General features: G+C 44.6%; 1 protein-coding gene across 1 annotated transcript in view; it reads left to right on the top strand.

The window, feature by feature from the left end:
- The window catches only part of LOC146172870 (fibronectin-like), a 46741-nt gene extending 41473 nt beyond the window's left edge, over positions 1 to 5268 (top strand). The window contains exons 13-14 of the mRNA XM_084583275.1: positions 1284 to 2288; positions 3825 to 5268. Coding sequence (XP_084439401.1) covers positions 1284 to 2288; positions 3825 to 4171 — 1352 coding nt within the window. The 3' untranslated portion in view covers positions 4172 to 5268. The remainder of the gene's footprint in view (positions 1 to 1283; positions 2289 to 3824) is intronic.
- The last annotated feature ends 13635 nt before the right edge of the window (positions 5269 to 18903 follow it).

Below are 18903 nucleotides of genomic sequence, written 5' to 3'. Positions count from 1 at the left end.
GTGCGAACAACAAAAAAAAAAATATTTTGAACTTTCTATAAGCAAGCCAGATAGATTTTATGTAGATTAAAATATCTTCAAAAATAAATAACGAACGAGAGGTGTTTACGTTTAAATGCCGATACAGATGACACGGTTTTCCTACTATGTGGCAATGAATTCCATAATTTTATTGAAGAAAACCCAACAGTCTGAAATCCATAGTTCAGACTTCTTGTATTGCAAAATTACTTTCGGATGCAAATCTACTAGGGTTACAATTGATCAGTCCTTGGATGTTTATGTAGAAGGTTACGGTTATTTAATACAAGATAAGCAAAAATGGCAAGATTTTTTTTTTTCTAATCAGAAATACGGAGCATGTTGAGGAGAGACAATAATGGGTAATTGAAAAAATTTAGCTCTATTTTATCAAGGGATAATATTCACCACTTGGTTCTGTATAATCCGTAATGTAGAAATATGAAAATGATATGGCTGACCTGAAAGGGTGATGCAATAATTAAGATTACAGTGAACGAAATGTTAGTGGAGTTGAATTTAAGTATGTAAACAAAAGTAATGTCGGGCCTGCCTGCATCCATCTATTCATTTATTCAATATTTATACATACATGCGAATAAATGTCATATAAATTGTTGCAAACGCGCAAATGAAAACTCATTTGTGAGTAATCTTACCATGGTAATTTGCTGCATTAATTGGCTACTAGCCAGGAATGAAGCGCGAATTAAAAAAGGCATGTAAGGGATAGTTATTGGCAGAAATAAATGACATCAGAACTCTTAAGGAATTTTCCTAATGTTTCCAGTTTCTTTTGAGCTCCAGGACTCTGAAACAGTCACTCATCCTACTCAGAAGTAAGAATTCGACAGAAGGTTGTTAGGTTGAGAAGTTTAATGAGCGAGGTGAATAACGCCAACCAAATTCATTTACAGAAAAAAAAAAAACACATTTCGGAACCACCTCGAGCTCGGTTCTTTCTTCATGCTATGATTCAGCCAAGTTGCGCCTCGCTCGTAATCACATCATGTAGAAGAAACCAGGCCAGTGCCGAAACGTCGCTTTTATCTGTAAAAGAACTTGGCTGGCGTTTTCACCTTTCCCTTAAGTTACTTGTCCAGAATCAGTTACAGCGCTTGTTTCAGACATTATCATAAGGTTACGAATGTACTAATTCTAACTATGTCGTCACGCCTTTCCTTCCCGCTAATTATAGAAAATATATCTTTTGTAGAACTTTCTGCACGATACATGCATAAACTCTCATTGTTATTTTGCAGGCCCTCGAGAAGACTTCGTTAACTACACTGTGGTGGCAGTGGACGGTAAACAGCTCCGCCTATCCTGGGCACCCCCAAGTGAACATGAATACTTGAAGAGGTACCAGGTATCTTGGTGGTTGTTCCAAGCCAACCAAACTGAAGATATCAAAAGGAATGCTACCGTGTCTTCTCACACTACGACTACGCTTATTGACGGACTCCAACCTTATACAACATATGTTGTAGAAGTCGTGCCGATTTACGGTTCGACTACAGTGACCTGGCGTGGAAGCGCCGTACGACATTTGGTGACCACAAAACCCGAAGGGCTTCCCGCTGTTGCGAACATCTCCGTTACAACGACGAACAGGAAGCCCTCGTCATCCGACATCGTTGTCGCGTGGTCAATTACAGACACGGTGAAATCAGTAGATGATCTGGAATACCGCGTCACTCTCTGCGTTGGTCCTCAGGAAAACGCTCAGGACTGTCGCAATAAGACAGTGTCTGGCTATATCTTCAATGTGACGTTTGCAGGGATCGACAACTTCGCAGTGGTGAGCGTCACTGTGCAACTACTGGTCAAGACAGAAAACGAGGTGTTCGAAAGTGAGATTATCCAAACCACTACCACAAGTTGGATGCCTCCCGTTGCGAAAATTGTTGACTTGACTGTGACGGACGTGACGGAGAATTCGGCGGAAGTGTCGTGGTCGAAGGTTGCCGACTTAGATCGTGTCGATGGGTCATACTATCGCGTTGTGCTTAGCGTTCAGCCACAACATGGCGTCGACCAAACTAACGCAACCTCGAAAGCGGTACAGGACCCTTTCGAAAACACAACCACGGCCGCGAGCGATAGGATCATCGTGCAAAACATGACCACTCAGGACACCGAGATAGAGTTCAGCAAGCTGATCCCTTGGAGAAACTACACCGTTACTGTAACAGCACGAGTTGCCGGACGGGGTTTGGACGTCGAAGGCCCAGCCAGCTATGAAGACTTCGAAACGCTTGTAGGCGGTAAGGTGACTTTTTAATAGTATTTTGCGCGAACTGGCAACAATAGCAGTTAGAGCAAAGCAGACTCCCTGTCAATACATTTCAGATTGCAGCTCTCCGTTAAATGAAAGGTGAAAGGTATCTGACAATGTTTACATTACAATGTTACTATGTTGGCATTGCAGTCTAAAATATGTTTTCCTAGAGTCGTACCTTGTACGTTCCAACCTCTTTAGTAGTCATTCAGTAACGTCGTAAAATATCCGTACCACACAGCATGCACTGCGCACAAAATTCTACAACGCTAAAAGGTCATGTCATCTCTTAAATGAAGCGGCGAAGAAAAGCGTGGGTAAAAGACAAATGAGGATCAGAAGCTTTAAGTTTGCTCACAGACTGTATACCAAGTCGACAAGAGCACCTCTACTTTCGCCAGCATGTCTTAATTGCTACCACAAAAGGCTTTTATAAAGCACTCTGGCGTCACGTAGTAAATACTGTGTTTGCAGCCCCCTGCTGACGTTACAAAATTTGCAGGTCGGTCGCTCTCCTTTCGTTGCCCATTATTTTTACATAGTGTACGAATCTGGTCAACCGAGAATTTCTTAGGGATGAAAACATGAGTGGAGCATAATGCCAATAAATAAGCATTATTAATATTTTGCAATGTGTGGGGGTTTAAGTGAGGGAGGGTACGCCAGGTTCATATTTCTCAGCACAAGCACCGGATCTAAACCATCGAATATTCTGATACAATAAGACAACCGAAAAAGGCATTCTGAGTCTCTGACGGCTCGCGGTTTTCGTTTAGTAACGGCTCGCTGGAACGATAATAATATGCATAGCTTTACAGCAGTTCCACGTTACGCATCTCATTGATACTGATGGCGTGCTCCTATAACTTTGTTTTGTTTGCCTTGGTATTTATTGATCTTAAAAAATCTCAGGGGCCATTACTATATGGCTGCAATATAACTGAAGTACCATTAATTATGACTGCTTTGTCGCGAAAACAAAAACGATACTGTATCGTTTTTGTTTTCGCGATAAGTCGTGGCCTAGTGGTTAGGGCGTCCGTCTCGGCTGCGGGAGGTGGTTCGTTCGAAACCCGCCGCCGGACACCCACCGGTAAAAATGGGTACAAGCGTCCCCCGGCCTGGCGCCCGGCTCTCACAGGGGTGTGCGCTTGGAAGAGGCTCCGCAAACCCCGCTGCGCTCCTTCTGGGGCAAAATAGTTTCGAACATTCAGCCTGCAAAGGTGGTTCGAGTTACCGTGTTTCACGGGGTTCAAAACTGAAAACGAGTCGTGTCCTGCACACGCGAAAACTCAGAAAATGCCTTGTTTCAAGTGCGAAACGCTTTAAGCCAGCGAGAAATAAGGCCGCAGCCTTATTTCTCGTGTCATTGGTATCCAGTATCGTGAAAACAGTGCACCGACAGCACATGACAAGAACACAGAATTGGAAATTAAAGACAGCTTTTTAGCCCCATTAATCCACTGTAATAAAGATTTGTCGCACATATCCAAAAACTGTTTTGCTTTCTTTTGTTTTCCAGCTCCTGGAAAACCTCGGAACGTTTCCGTGGCCGAACTGACCAGCGGCCACATTCTCACCTGGCTTCCACCGGAGTCCTGGAATGGTCCGGGCGCAGGTTACGAAGTGAAGTTCACGTGCGTGAACGGCGACGTTAAAGGCAACAGCACTGTAGTAAACCTCGATTCAAGCAGGACGGCTCTTAAGATTCCTCAGCTGAGTCCCGGCGTACCGTGCAATATCTTCATTCACGCCTACAACGTGTACCTCGACGAACCGCTCGATGGGCCCAAAGTCAGGGTTCGCTTCACACCAGCCGGAAGCAAAGCAGGAGGTCCCGTCACAATCGAGCATCCCACCATCAACTAATCCGACGTCACACGTCCGACAACACAGGTCACAGCAGACTTTACGAACATGGTTGAAGGTAGCTGTTCTTCAGTCGTATCAGCTGCAATATCCGGATTCGAAACTCGGATGTCACGCAACGTGTCTTTAGAGGCCAACAAGCATGATGGCGCTGCTAAGGGCTAGCGTAGGTGCTTTTATTTTTCGTGTTCTAGTCGGCCCTGACCTGTCTATTTCAGAGACTACAGTGGCCTGACAGACCGAGTAATAGGCCAGTAAGGGGCCCGGATCTTAGTATGTTCGCTTTATGAGACATTCGTTGGCAGGGTATGCAGACAGCTGTCGCGGTTCCAGTTTTCTGGGCATGATACAGATTTCGGGACAGTGAACTGAACTTTCGCCGAGCAGTCACCTGTAACTTCAGCGTTAGAACCCGGGCGGCAGATGCACTCCGGACGTCGCAAGTTGATAACTCTCAAAAATAAATACAGCGCGAAAAACGGACACAGGTAGAAGACGCACACAAGACGGGACGAGCGCTGTTGATGTTTGCTGATGTTTATTTCTTAAAGTGTCACTTAAAGCTATCTATGCTCCGAAATTCTGGCGCCAAAGGGAATGTATTTTAGATTTTTAAAACATATAGGGCCTAATATGTAGTAATGTTGGATTGCTGGTACCCTTTAAGGAAACGCCGACGACGATTTAGTGAGTGGGTAGGTGTGCTGCTTATAGGGGAAAGGTGATTCGAATTAGGTACCCGTACCGCGATAATCTGTACATAGTAATGAGCAGGTGGCATTAAACAGAGCAGTATACAAATATTTTAACGTTGCTGTCTTCGGTGGTTTATGGACTTTCTATTTACGTCGTATTATATCAGTGACAAGAGTGAAGAGACTTGTGTTTGCGTTGGGAGGAATAGTAGTGTTTTCTGGTCACATTTTTGCGCAAAGTATACATAATAAATGACATTTTTTTAACCAAAACACAGGCGTACTTCTCTCTTTTTTTAATTGCATAATAAATGATCAAGCGCTTGATTAGTGCATGCATGCAGTACGGAGTCAATAGGCACTGCCGAACCCTCAAATAAAGGTTACGTGTTTACCTCTTCATGCTGGTTTCAAGGTTTCATCTAGAATGTTCTACACTACGTACCACAAACAGTGCAGCCACTGAGGTGTCTGGTTCATAGCACAGCTTTAAACCGACCGCTGTAACGGTAAGCTGTAAGTGCAGTTGACCACTGCACTTGCAAGCATAATAGCAGGGCCATTTGTATAAACTGCACCAGCTACAACAGTATAGCAAATCTCCTATACCTAAAATGCATTTTTGTTGCACTGGTGTAGGGGGTGTAGGTTAAAAAAATGGCCCTAGATTGTGGTGTACACGCAGTCAGGGGCGGCGTGAATGATAGGTTATTCATCTTATCAAGGAATGTTTGCGAAATCATTTACTACGCGAAGTTAACAGCATCGAAGAAGGCATTAGGCCATGTTTGGTGAGCAAATAATAAAAATGAAGTAAATAGATTTCAGACGCTCACAGCTTCTCAGGAGGAGTGGGTTGGCGCTCGTCACAGAAAGGAACAAAATATACCGCCTAATGTTTTTTTTTTTTCTTTCAGCTTATAAAGGGACACTATAACATTGAAACTTCGCACACCAACACTTTTTCGGCTGGTTATGCTACACGACAACGCCCCTCTCTGACAATAACACAAATAATTACGAGAAAGAATTGCTTGCAGATTTCATTTTGTTTTTCCTAGAAGTGTCAATGAACTGAATAATAATGACACTGTAACCCAAGGTTTATTGCGATCGTTTGAATCGCATTTGTCTTTATGTTGCGAGTGATCTTGTTGTATTGGCTATTGTTTTCTGTCATGGTTGTCGTTTTTTTTTTTTTTTTGTCGCATTTCAGCTGATGCTTGCGTTTGCACGTAGCATGTGACCTCATGCGTCTTCAGTTATATGCCGCTGCATTGTGTATACTTTGTTTTTGTTTTTAGTATTTCTGTATCAGCCCTGCCAAAGTCTTGGAAACAAGACCGCAATATCAATAAAAAAAAAATGGTTGGTAGATGGCCTTCAAGGAAAGCAATGAGCTTAAACGTGACGGTTGCCAGGGAAGCGGACAATAATTTCCGTAAGAGGTAAGGTGAGTTGGTGGTCAACTTAATTAGCAAGGAAGAGGCGGAAAATTAGAGAGTATAATTTGCTACGAAGGAAAAGATATCGATCGAATATTTAAGGGAAACCCCCCAGGTGGAGTAGACTTGTAATAAGGAAGTAATTACTCATTGTCATCTACCCAAGTGCAGTCATACGGTTACAAATGAAAGCTGTACAGCTTTCTCAGAAAGTCCGTAGTTGAAAAAAAAATTCGTTGTGATCCGGGGATCGAAACCGGGACCACCGCCTTTCCGGGGCAGTCGCTCTACCGACTGAGCTAACCAGGACGGTCAGCAGAGCAGATGGTAGGGCAAGAGCGAATTGATCAATAACTCGAAGCGGGAACGGTGTTGATCGAATATTTTGGGGAAAATCCTAAGGTAAAGTAGATTTGTAATAAGGGAGTAATTATTCATTATTATTAATAAGTAATTACTCCCTTATTAGGTAAAAATATCCTCCACGTGTAACACGGGCTTAGCAGCGATCGGTGGGAAGGCATTTCCCAAACAGCTACTTTACGAGTTTCGTGTGTATCAAATGTTAATCAACATTTGATAGCGAAGCAACACTCTAGAGTTGAATTCGTATAAAAGTGATTCATTTCCAGTTTCATTGCAAATATTCTTTTTGCGCCGCCCTTCGCCACTTGTTCAAACGAAGCTACGGCTTGGTCTTCAGCCAATGATAAAAGAAGGGAGATTAAAAAGATTATATAGAATGAGGCGAGTATAGTTTTCATTATACCGGCCCTATTGACGAAGAATGAACCCTTTTGGTAGGTAGAGTCCGATAATTATGATTTCGGCGCCACTTTCCACTTTGAAGGGTGTGGCACATGTTTTTCAGTATTCATGTAACTCTATACTGTCCAAGCGAATCTCGCCCTTATGACCATCAGCGTTTGTACCGCTCTAGTTAATTTGCACCCCGAACCCGACAAAATGGCACCCTCTACCGTCCGCATGTACGCTAACCGACAAACTAGAGATAAACCGTCTCCACTGCATCCAAGTTAAGAAAATTCGGAATAAACAACGGCGGCGGCGTGTGGTGGCAGCATTCCGAGCCGAGCGCCTCGCCTGGTTTGGCATACCTCGGCTGACCGCCGCCGCCTCCGCATTTTTCGGCCCACGTTTCCGCGTCGAAAAGCCTGTTTCAGAGGCCTTCCCAGTCCGGACGGGGACGCGTTGTCCCGCGTCTTCTAACTGGTGTGTTATTTTCCAGCGCAAATGTACCCGGTTATTCGAGCACGGAGAGAACAGGAGTTGGTGTGCGTACACGGGAGTGAACTGGCGGCTGCTTTACGCAAAGCGATGGAGTTCATGCACGGCCGCGCCCAGCAAACAAGTATTGTTCCGCGTTCGGCAGCTCTCACCGCTGTTGTTGGGAATTTGCTAGTGCTCCCGAAAGCTAATCACGTCTACGCTCTTGGTAGAAAGCTAGCAGCGCTACAGTCGCTGAGAAATTCACCCAGACGTCCACTGTACCGTGCAGCATAGTTTACATAGCGTGGAGAGCGGGGCAAACCTTCAGTCACGCATTTTGCGGCGTCATGTTTTTACAATAAGCTGCTTTCTTTTTTTTTTTTTTTTTAAGCCTGTCGCTTTGTCTTCACTTTATACTCCGTTTGTCCCGCACTGCACTCTTGGTCTTGGTCTCCAATCACAGACAGTGTTGCAAAGACCAAAAAGAAAAAAAAATCCCGAATATCGGAAGCCCTAAAACCCCCTAAAAACCGGTAAACTTTCTATATTTTTTTTTTATTTTATTTGACACATATTGCTAGCCTCCTTGCGGCGGTTGTTTCTGGTTTGGGACATAAAATGGAAATGACAGGATTATTGACAATCAAAACTTCACTAATTTTTATATAATTCTAGTTGGCAGAGAGGAACAAGAAATGGAAAAGAAGAGAAGAATATGATACAATATAATCACCCTGAACACACATGTTTCACAATATTTGTGCGGGGGTCAGACTATGCATATATAGTGTATTCAATGAACAGTTATCACCCATTAACTGAAACTATCTAGTGATGAGCACTTAACATGTTTCACAATATTTGTGCGGGGGTCAGACTATGCATATATAGTGTATTCAAGGAATAGTTATCAGCCATGGACTGAAACTATCTAGTGATGAGCAATTAACCACTTCATAAGCAAAATCATTCTATTTGCGGATAGCCAAAACATTTTCATCAATACACTCATACCTATAAGCATTTTCGTCTGTTGTTCGGTCTGTAAAAAAATATATACCACCTTGGGACTAGGAATAATTTCATTCTCAGGAATATCCCACCTGCAATCTGGAGCCTTAAATTTAAGGATGCAAAAGCACTTCTTTTTTTCTGGCTATAAACTACTGACTATACTGACTATAAATAGTGAAACTACTGATACGTACACCTGCATATTGTACCCACCTTTTAGATTACGTTTGCGAGCAGCTAGCTTAAGCAGCATTTACTCTGCCTTCGGAGTCCCGCTGGAATGGTTAGGATGAGATTGATCACCTCTGTCCATGTGACGTTCCCTTCTTACATTCGATAACGTTATGTTCGTTTTCGACCACAGCACCATCAGCATTGGGCGAGGAAATTCGGCCACCTCGAAGAAATTGTTGTCAGATACATTCTTCAATTTGTTCACTTTGTCCCAGAATGCATCTGTGCTCTCATGGTGATCTCAATTGACGAGAGAGGGCTTTGCAGTTGAATGCTAATTTTTTCCCGTGGTAGATTCATGAATTTCATAAGCGGCCCGGACAACATTTAACAACACAAATGCGTGTATTTGCCTTTGAAATTTCGGTAACCATTCAGTCTCAAAACTGTGGGCCCTGCAGCTACGTAGTAATAAATTATTGCTCCTACTTGACAGGTCCCACTCCGCTGTACTGCATGTCTGCCAGCAGCAGGCTCGGAAATTGCATTAGGATATGCCGCATAAATCTATTCATGGCCCATTGGGTGTATTCGGATATTCACCAATTTGGTATCTCAGAGACGTCATGCGCTCACAGCGACGTTCTCGTACAAATATAATTATAATAATATGATTTTTAGACTATTCTAATTTTAAAAATGCTGCACCACTGAAAAGCCCCGAAAAAAAAAAAAACAGCAGGACCTGAAAACCGCTAAACATTATGCCTCCCACAATATAAAAATTTTGCCCGCTAAATTTAGCGCGAAAACCTCTAACTTGGCCCACTGATGCTAACTTTATTAGATTTCAGACGCATTCACGGGAGATTCGAGAGTTTTAGCTTACCGTGATCCGCCACCGCGCGTTCTACTGCGCATGCCCAGACCCCCCTTTACGCCGATAGATGGCGCCACATACTGGATGTCGGCACACAGACCTGCCGCGTCGGAACCAATCAGCTTGAGCGCCCCGCCCACGAGCGGTAGGGAGCCACGGTGGCGGGTCGCGGATCACGGTAAGCTAAATCTCTCTATTGATGCGACTATTGCGGAGAACCTTAGCAAGTGGGTTTCGATTTCTTGAGCGCCGCATTAACTTGTGGCACCCTTTCAGCGTACCTGGGAAAAATAAAGCGCGTAAAGCATTGGTTTTTGACACCCTATGTTCACGGGCCCTCCGAAGTAGTGACAGATCGAACGGCTGCAGGAAAGCTGCTCATCCCGCTTTGCAGTTTCTTGAAATAGCCATTCATATTTTCCAGTTTGTTGAAATCGGATACGTCAAGTTCAGTCAGCGCTTGATTTATAATGCAATCAATCGCAAGCTTCAAACTGGTCACGCGCTTTCATATGCAAATCACCTCGTACTCTCGCGCTTGGATCATTTCCCCCATCAATGAGAGTGAATGGAAACGACCATTTCCAAAGCCCACGCGACAGGCTCGCATTTCGACCCGCGTAATGAAAGGCGACCATGATGAACGTGAGCTCTGAAGCAAGCCGCAAGAATAGCTGATGTGTCCTCTTGATCGAAGCTAATCGCGGTGAACAAAAGCCGATCGGATCCCGGTCGAGGCCTATCGGTATGACATTTTTTTTCTTTCTGCTACATACTCTTCGCGACAATCGCCGGATGTCGCCAGGTTCTTATTCACGCAGTAGTTGCAGTGCTAATGAATTTGTCATTAAATATGAGCGCTGCATTTCTTTGTAATCCAAGACGAGTCCACACCTCTCATTCCCATCCCGGATGAGAGCAATCGCCGCGGTTTACGTCTGCCAACTGGAGCAGACAGGCAGTTTCGCGCCCTTATATATCGCCGTAAAGTTGCACGATATTTTTAGGCAGTGCGGGCCTCTCATCTGCATAACAGAGGACTGCACGGGAGGCGTCGGTCTAACGAAGGTGTAGACGGGGCCCTATGGAATCCGCACTGTGCACGCCACAGTTCCTTTCGCTCTCTTCCTCATCACGCACGCTAGGGAAAAGTAGTCACGGTACTTACTACAGCCCCTTACCAGTGCGGTCTTCAGAATAAACCAGTGCCAACGTGACAACAACCCGGAACGCTTGAATTCGTCGGTCTCGCCTACCTTTTCAGACATCCGCATTCTCACAAACGCTTTTGTGCGGCAGCCGTTAAGTGTGCAATGCCAGCGATGAATGTGGAAAGAGGCGTTTCGCTTGTGCATTTTATGCGCGTTCAGCGCAGCTTCGCAGTAAACTGCCCGCAAATTGGGCTTACTCACTCAAGGCTCAATCGCCTTCGCTTCAAATTTCCTGCTTGTATATGTTTGTCTGTCGCTTTATCGGTATTTCTCGAATTTTCGCCGGGCTTATAACGACCCGAAGCGACTCAGGCTATGAGGGGACGCCGTATGGTTGCGAGTAATTTCGATCACCTTGGCGTCTATAAGGTGCACTGGCATCACACTGTACAATGGCGCGTTGTTCCTATGCTATGTTGTCCTTCTCAAGGTTGAATCAAGGTCAAATCAGGCACCCTGGTGAGAGACTCCCGCGTTGAGTAAAGCTACTGCTCTAGAATCATTCGGAAGACCAGTGGAAGTTCGCGTGACTGTAAGAACTACCTGTTAATCATCATTCTTTGGGGCACGCACTCAGTATAACTGGTGTTTTGTTTTAGAAGGTTCAATATTAAAGAAGGGCCCCTGTCTTAAGACCTATTTAAGCGATATACGGGCCTACGGCGGACACCAGGTACGAGGCAGAGGACAGAGCTAGGTAAGAGGCTTCGATTAGTTCGATAATTAAATACATATGTTCAATTTATATATGTTTTTTTTCTTATTTTATAGGGTATGTTGTGTTTTTAGAATTGAGCGCGTCCTTCAAATAATATAGCGAGGGAAATGTTTTCGTTAAAACTATTGTAGCTCGGGTTACAATTTGCTTACTATATGTCACATTGATAGGCGCCTTCGCAGCGTATAACACAGTGTTAAGCAAGCGCGTCCGGCGTATGAGAGCTCCGCCCCGGCACTTTGAGGCTGGATTGCGAGCCATATGAGTGCGCGCATCTGGTACTGACGCGGCGGCCATCTGCGAAGTCGTGGCCGAAGCAAAAATGATAACGAACCACCGCGCGACCGTCTGGCTCCCAGGTGATGCCGACAGAGTGAAGCAATCTCTCGATGCATGCGGCCTAGGTCACGCGGGCAGGCGCCTACACGAGGGCATCTTCGTGCCTTGTAACGCGTGGTACATTTTTTAAAGAAAGTTTTTTCTCGGCTATATTATTAGAAGGCCGAGCTGAAATTCTGCAAATACAACTTACCTTCTAAAGTAAACAGTTAAAAAGCTAATAATATACTTCGTTAATTAATGACTAATTTATTTATTTGTTTTTTTTTGTTGTTGTTTTTTTGTATGTTTGTTTGTTTGTTTGTTTGTTTGTTTGTTTCTTTGTTGTACACCTGAAATGCCCGTATATAGGTGTATTACATGAGGGAGCATTCGGTCTCTTGAAGCATTCTGCCTCTTAACCGGTGTCCGCCGTACCTCATATGTAGCCAGAAGACGAATAAAATCTAAAGGCAGCTACTCTTTTTTTTTTCTTCCTTTTTTTTTTTTTTGACCTCCTAAAAAACACCCAGTATAAGCAGGACGCGTGGTTATGGTGAAATAATAGGTGTGGTAAACCTCTCATTTTGCGTGGACGACACTTGAAACCCTCCATCAGCAAGGGCCGCAGCAAGTAAGTGAGGTAAGAAAGGGGAATCAGCGCAGGTAGGCGCCCATATATGCCCGGTTGTAGATAGATAGATAGATAGATAGATAGATAGATAGATAGATAGATAGATAGATAGATAGATAGATAGATAGATAGATAGATAGATAGATAGATAGATAGATAGATAGATAGATAGATAGATAGATAGATAGATAGATAGATAGATAGATAGATAGATAGATAGATAGATAGATAGATAGATAGATAGATAGATAGATAGATAGATAGATAGATAGATAGATAGATAGATAGATAGATAGATAGATAGATAGATAGATAGATAGATAGATAGATAGATAGATAGATAGATAGATAGATAGATAGATAGATAGATAGATAGATAGATAGATAGATAGATAGATAGATAGATAGATAGATAGATAGATAGATAGATAGATAGATAGATAGATAGATAGATAGATAGATAGATAGATAGATAGATAGATGGATTTATTGAAAGGAAAAGGCAGAGAGGTTGGCCCGAATAATTCAAATCTGGCCTGCTACTCTGCACTGGGGAAGGGGAAGGAGAGAAGAAAGAAGGTCATGATGGGTGACGATGTGGGAGAAGGCATATGAAATATATATACAGACACAGCAGCTTGCTTTACAAACGTGAATCAAGTCCGCTGGCGCTCAAATAACGGCAAAGAGCGCGCACTGCCTGGACGCCCTTCCCCTTGTCCTGCCAAGCGCCCAGCAGCAGTTCCTCCGACAGAGGCCTCTTGTCTAAACGCTTCAAGGAAGCAGCTAGCACATTTCTTTCGTTCGCATACTCTGGGCACACCACTAATACATGGTCCACAGTCTCTGGGATGCCACAAGTTAAACATTCCGGTGAGTCCAGCTGTCCAATTAAATGTAAGTATTTGCGCGTGAAAGCCACGTTTAAACGAAGTCGATGTATCAAACATGTCTGATGACGCGGAATATCACGCGGAACATAAAATTTAAATGTTCGATCAAGCCTTCTTAGACGGATGTGTCGGGCGTCTGGTTGAGCCCAGTAAGCTGCTGTAGCAATATTCATATAACTCTTTAGAAGACACGTCGTATCCGCTCTTGAAAAAGGCACAGCTGTTTGGAAGCCATTGATGAGTGCGCTTTTCGCTTCAACATCGGCCTGCTCATTCCCATGGAGGCCGCAGTGGGCAGGGATCCATTGAAACATTATCGTGTGGCCTTGCAGCTGGGCAGATGTGATGAGATCCATAATGTTTAGTGCCAGGGACTGATAGGCAGTGTGGCGTAAGAAGTTTTCCATGCCCGGTTGTAGACGTGTGCGTAGGTGTAGGGAGGACTTCATCCTGTTTTTATTTTTCGCCACTTTTGTGTCACACCTCTTCACGGGCCTGTGACACTGGAGCTGTTGATCGCACATCAGCTACCTTTAAAAGTACAGTAATGCGGACATGCATCCTTTGTGGGAATTTTACAGGCCATGCCTTCGGTCTATGGGACCGTTAGTGACGCTCAAAAGCTGTGGAGGTCGCGGCTGCATCTTCATAAGCGTAAATAGTGCCTCAGACAGAGGTGAAAAGCAGACTGTGTTTCCTGAATACTTTCCACCAAGCATGTGCGTGGCTTCCTCACACGCACATGCAGTTCCTGTGATGCATAGGTGCCGAGTAAGTCCCGCGGATAGGTAGCTGCGGGCAAATTGACCAGCCTATCAGTGAGTCGCTGCCTGGAACGCCCTCTCCCCGATGAGCGCCACCTGTTAAAACATCGGTTGGAGTCTGTCATACAAGTCTCCATCAGTGATGCACTTTCCGAGTGATACACTGACAATAAAGGTAACTCGTTTGCCGCCCTTATCATTGTGTGAACTGGAACCTTAATGTATCAAAATTACAAGCACACTGATATATGTGGTGGTATACACATAGAACGCAAGTTAAAGTCTGACTCGGTGGAGTTTGGTACGAGTTTTGTATTGGCAAGCAGTGCCCAACTCCTCCTCACCTCTCTTTCAGGTCCCTCGTCGAAAACGGCTCCCATCGAAACGCATTCAAGCCGTCTTTTCTGCCCTTTACGTTCAACGACAATGCTTCTAATTTAGGTCCCCAGAACCACGCCATACCTAAACAGGTCTCATTCGAATGCGGCTTGTTTAGGCTCTTTTCGTTTCTCGGCATGTGCACTTCGACAAGCTCCCACTGAACAGCTGCTGTTGTTTCATGGTCTTCTCCGACACGTAAACTAAGCTCTTTCGCAACTGCGAAGTGTCATAATGGCATCAGCAAATAAACTGCGGAAGTGGGAGCAGCAGGCCTAGACCTAAATATCAGTTACCAGCAGAGAACAATACATATTTCGCCGGTGAGGCGTAAGACTCGAAGCCTCGAATGTCCAACATGGACATAGATGAAATGTGCAACAATTACAAAGACTTGCTGATATTTCGGCCATACACTCTTAATCTGGTTCCACATACGTGTTAAACAGTACTTGTTTATACAAGTCAACGCTTCTAATCTCCGTTTTTTTTTCTCGATAACCACGTTATATTGTGCATGTTTTGTTGTTTCAAAACTCAGGGCCAGAGGTATTAACGCTATAGCATTTCTGAAAAATAAGGTAAGATATATGGCCGTTTAACGCTCTGTTAGTACTAATAATTTTGCAAAAGGAATTGTTTTCGAATTCTTAATTTCTTTATTAAAATAGCAGTTAGGTTTGAAGCATTTTTTGGGTGACAGCAGAAAATTATATTTCCAAGACCCCTGCCAGTTTCCCAGCAAACCTCGTGGTATCACTCGTGCTGTGTGTGGAAGCCCTCGAGTACCTGTTACACTATTGTTTGCATTTATTTCAATGTGTGAGCCTCTCCTCATGTACTGCCACATTAGCCAGATAAATTCCATCATTTCCATCATCAAATCATTTCTAGCATTTACCATGCCCAGATTGAACACAGTTATAATTAAAGCTGCAATAAACTAGTGGGGCTTCAGTCCCAAAAGATACGAGTACTTCACTTCCGCAATCCTGAGACATGCGCAATGTCTGCTGCATGCAACCAAATTTCCTTGAGCCTGACAAGACAATGTACGAAAATCTTCCGGTACATTCTACGCCGAGAAGCAGTTAGTTTAGATTAGGCTTCTTATTTTCTAGTTATTTCGGGACAGCCGTAAACACCTCTCGCGTGCATTCAAGCGACTCGGCGCCTATTTCTTGAATAGTAAATTGAACAAACCTTAATTGGTTTCCCTATTTCGGTGTTGTGGTCGCCACCTCGGTTTGAAAAGAAAGCATCTGGAACAAGCCCAGATGTTGTCGAACGTAAAGGCTGAGCCCGAATATGTTTAAACGCCCACCACCGAAGACGTGCAATGACTACACTTTAAGCATCATAATACAAAACATAAATAAACGTAAACTTTATTGTTTTTATGGGAGCAGTGTAGATCGCCCCGAACTTCCTTCTAGTCAAGATCCTCCACAGAGCGAGCTGCAGCACAAATAAATTCCAGAGATAAGTCTTCCCGAATGGCTCAGCTGCATGATCAGCAAATGTGTCCGTGGCAGGATTAACGGCACTTCTAATTTGCTATGCCAGGTGTGTGGCTCACGCCTGGGTCCCCTTCGACCTCGCTATGCAACGGCACCTGCTCATGTCACGGCAAAAGGGTGAAGGGCGGCAACATGAGCCACACCATTTTCTCCCACGACTTGCGGCTATTATTCTAAACTCGGCCAGCTGCATAACTACGCTTCAAAAGCTTGCTAACTCTCCAAAGTCGTGTTAAGGCGCGAGGGTATGCCCGCGCCCTTTCCTATGGGCAATCAACACCCAAGCGGACGGCTCTCGCCTGTCGAGAGTGATAAAATAAGCAGTTTATTTGTACGCCGGTAGGTGTGTCTCTGACTCTTAACCGTTCAAATTTTAACTGAATGGTTGTATTTTTCTTACGACACATGCGTCTTCGCAGCACTTGCTAGACGTCGAGAGAAATGAGCTACTTTCTCGTTCCCATCTGGGTCGCCTACCACCACGATTTCGCCTAATGAGAGCCGGCATCGCACGCTGCAGCGAGCAGGAGAGCAGCTGGCGGTGATGAAAAGAGGCTACGTAAGAACTTTTGTAGTAACTTGCATTGCGTCACGCGTCGCACTCTGCGCTGCGCGTGAGTGCGAACCGCTTGAATGGCGCCAGAACAGATGAGCACATGAAGAATAGCGAGAGTCAGAAGGTGGCCAAGGCTGCCCGACGTTCCCATGGTTGAAGAGATCTTAGTGGTTCGCTCCGGAGCCGTAGAAAAACTGTTCATCTCGAGGATGCGCAAAACGGTGCGAGAAAAGGGGCTCGCGTCATGACCTCTGTTCGATACGATTCCACTGAGCCGTGAAGTGAATTCCCGTGGTGCTTGTTCACTGAATGAGCGGCCGCCCAATCTTTTTTTTTTTCTTTTTTTTTGCGCTCTAGGTGTGGGTCACCTGATTACGGATGACCAAAACAAGGCTCGGCGAGATAAGCTACTGAGACTCAGCTTTACTAATACCGCTTTAGAGCCATGAATTAAAGAAACTAAAGAAGACGATGGCTTCCACTGATGATCAACAATGATTTATTTTGTGAGCCAGAGTAGCTAGAATGAGCACATGGTGACCCATGATCTGGCAATTATCAAATCTCATCATACCTATTAATTGCAGGCGCCCTGTACCCGCACTGTGATTTTAATACACGCTCAGTCGTGATCCCTTATCTTCAGCGCGTCCTCATCAGTACTTTTCTTGTAATTTGGGCTAGGTCACTATCGTTATGCTTTTATCCGCAGCGTCCAAGGAACATTCCTCACTTAAGGCTACTCATGCCTCTATTTCCTTAGCCCCCTTCCCCCATTTCTACCTGCAGACGGGTAGTGATAGAGAGAGTCCGTTTTACAAACTTTCTTGTTCAGAAACATTGTACAAGTTATTTATCCCGGACTTAATCCCAGAGAAGCCGCATCAGACACAAAGTTACGTACGTATACCAGTGCCCCAAAATAAAACTGAGACCTAGGACGAACACAATTACCGTCTCGAGGCGCGTCCTACAAACGGATGGGCATGTGTATTGCTTGGGTGCGTGTGGGACCATCGGATGTTCGGCTTGACACTCTTCGTGTTCTCCCCATCAGCAGCCCGGATGAAAGAGAACACTTCCACAGGCCCGTGCTCCATTTTATTTTTGGAGCACTAGTACATGAAGCAGCAGTCGGTCTAAATGCAGTTTAAACATTCCTATAGTAATTGCTCTGAGGAACAGGCACACTCTATGGGCTTATTTTCATTTCGACCATTTTTCTTAAGAGTCAATTTTCCATCAAGTCGGTTCGCACTGGAAAAATATTCTGCTTTTATAAGCTTTCCTTTTAAAAAACACTATACACCTAGATAGGCTAAAACTAAGCCCCGGGAGATTAAGACTGGTCATCAGGTTTGTTAAGCTTCAGAAAGTCCAAGACCAGTTTCTCTCAAGCATTTAAATACAGTTCGTGCCTCAGCTAACAATTGCATGTAAGGAAAAGCGGGTGCGGCAACATTGACAGAGTACTACAAGGCCGGCTACCAAAGGCATATAAATAAATATCTTTATAGTTCACGGTAATAGCAGATGATCGAGAAGCCGCTAGTGGAGCCAGCGTCTTCTCATTACTGATAGCCAACGATAGCCATTAGCTAGCGAGGCCAACGAAGCAGTAAGATGACAAGAGGAGTATTTAACGGTGCCTGGCGCGCCTACACTGCCACCTCTACGGACCGGTTTATCGAGGCCGAAGACGCGCTCATATTTGGGCGCATCGCCCGTGTGAATAGCAAACGTCAAGAGGCGCCACCACGGCAGCGGTGGGCGTTGCTTGACCGCCTTCGTTTGAAGAGTCGACCTTGAGAGGTAAATGTCTAGCGTAGCTGACCGGACCGCGCGATTCTTTTTTCTCTTCCTTTCGTTCCTTTTTTTAGCGCCTTTCTTTTCTTGCGTTAAAGGCCCCCTTTCTCCAGAAAATCATGCGTGGGCGTTGTAAGCGAAAAATTACGGACATGGCCCTGGCAGGTAGTATAGCTGGCCGGCGATATGACCGTGCACTGTTACACCTGGCCGTCGCGCTATGTGAGTCGCCTATAGACTACGTAGTGGCCGATTTGGCGGGCGCTGACAAATAGGGCTTCGCTTTTTGAGGTGCGAGGACGAGACAGGAGTGCAGTCTTCCAGGCCCTTGGATCCATAATTACAGACAGGCTGCCCATAGGCCACGCAGGAGCATTTCCACAGCTTAGTTAGAGCTGGGATTTATATCTACGTCGCGCAGTCTCACACTGTGCGTCTCAGCGAACACTTGCAAAATGTTTTAAAAATTATGAGTTTGAAATAGAAATATTTAAAG

This window comes from Amblyomma maculatum, chromosome 11 (assembly GCF_055883805.1).
Source record: "Amblyomma maculatum isolate TAMU_Amacu chromosome 11, ASM5588380v1, whole genome shotgun sequence".
Taxonomy (NCBI): Eukaryota; Metazoa; Arthropoda; class Arachnida; order Ixodida; family Ixodidae; genus Amblyomma; species Amblyomma maculatum.
Note: the sequence above shows the minus strand (reverse complement) of the source record. Positions and strands in the feature narration are given on the sequence as shown.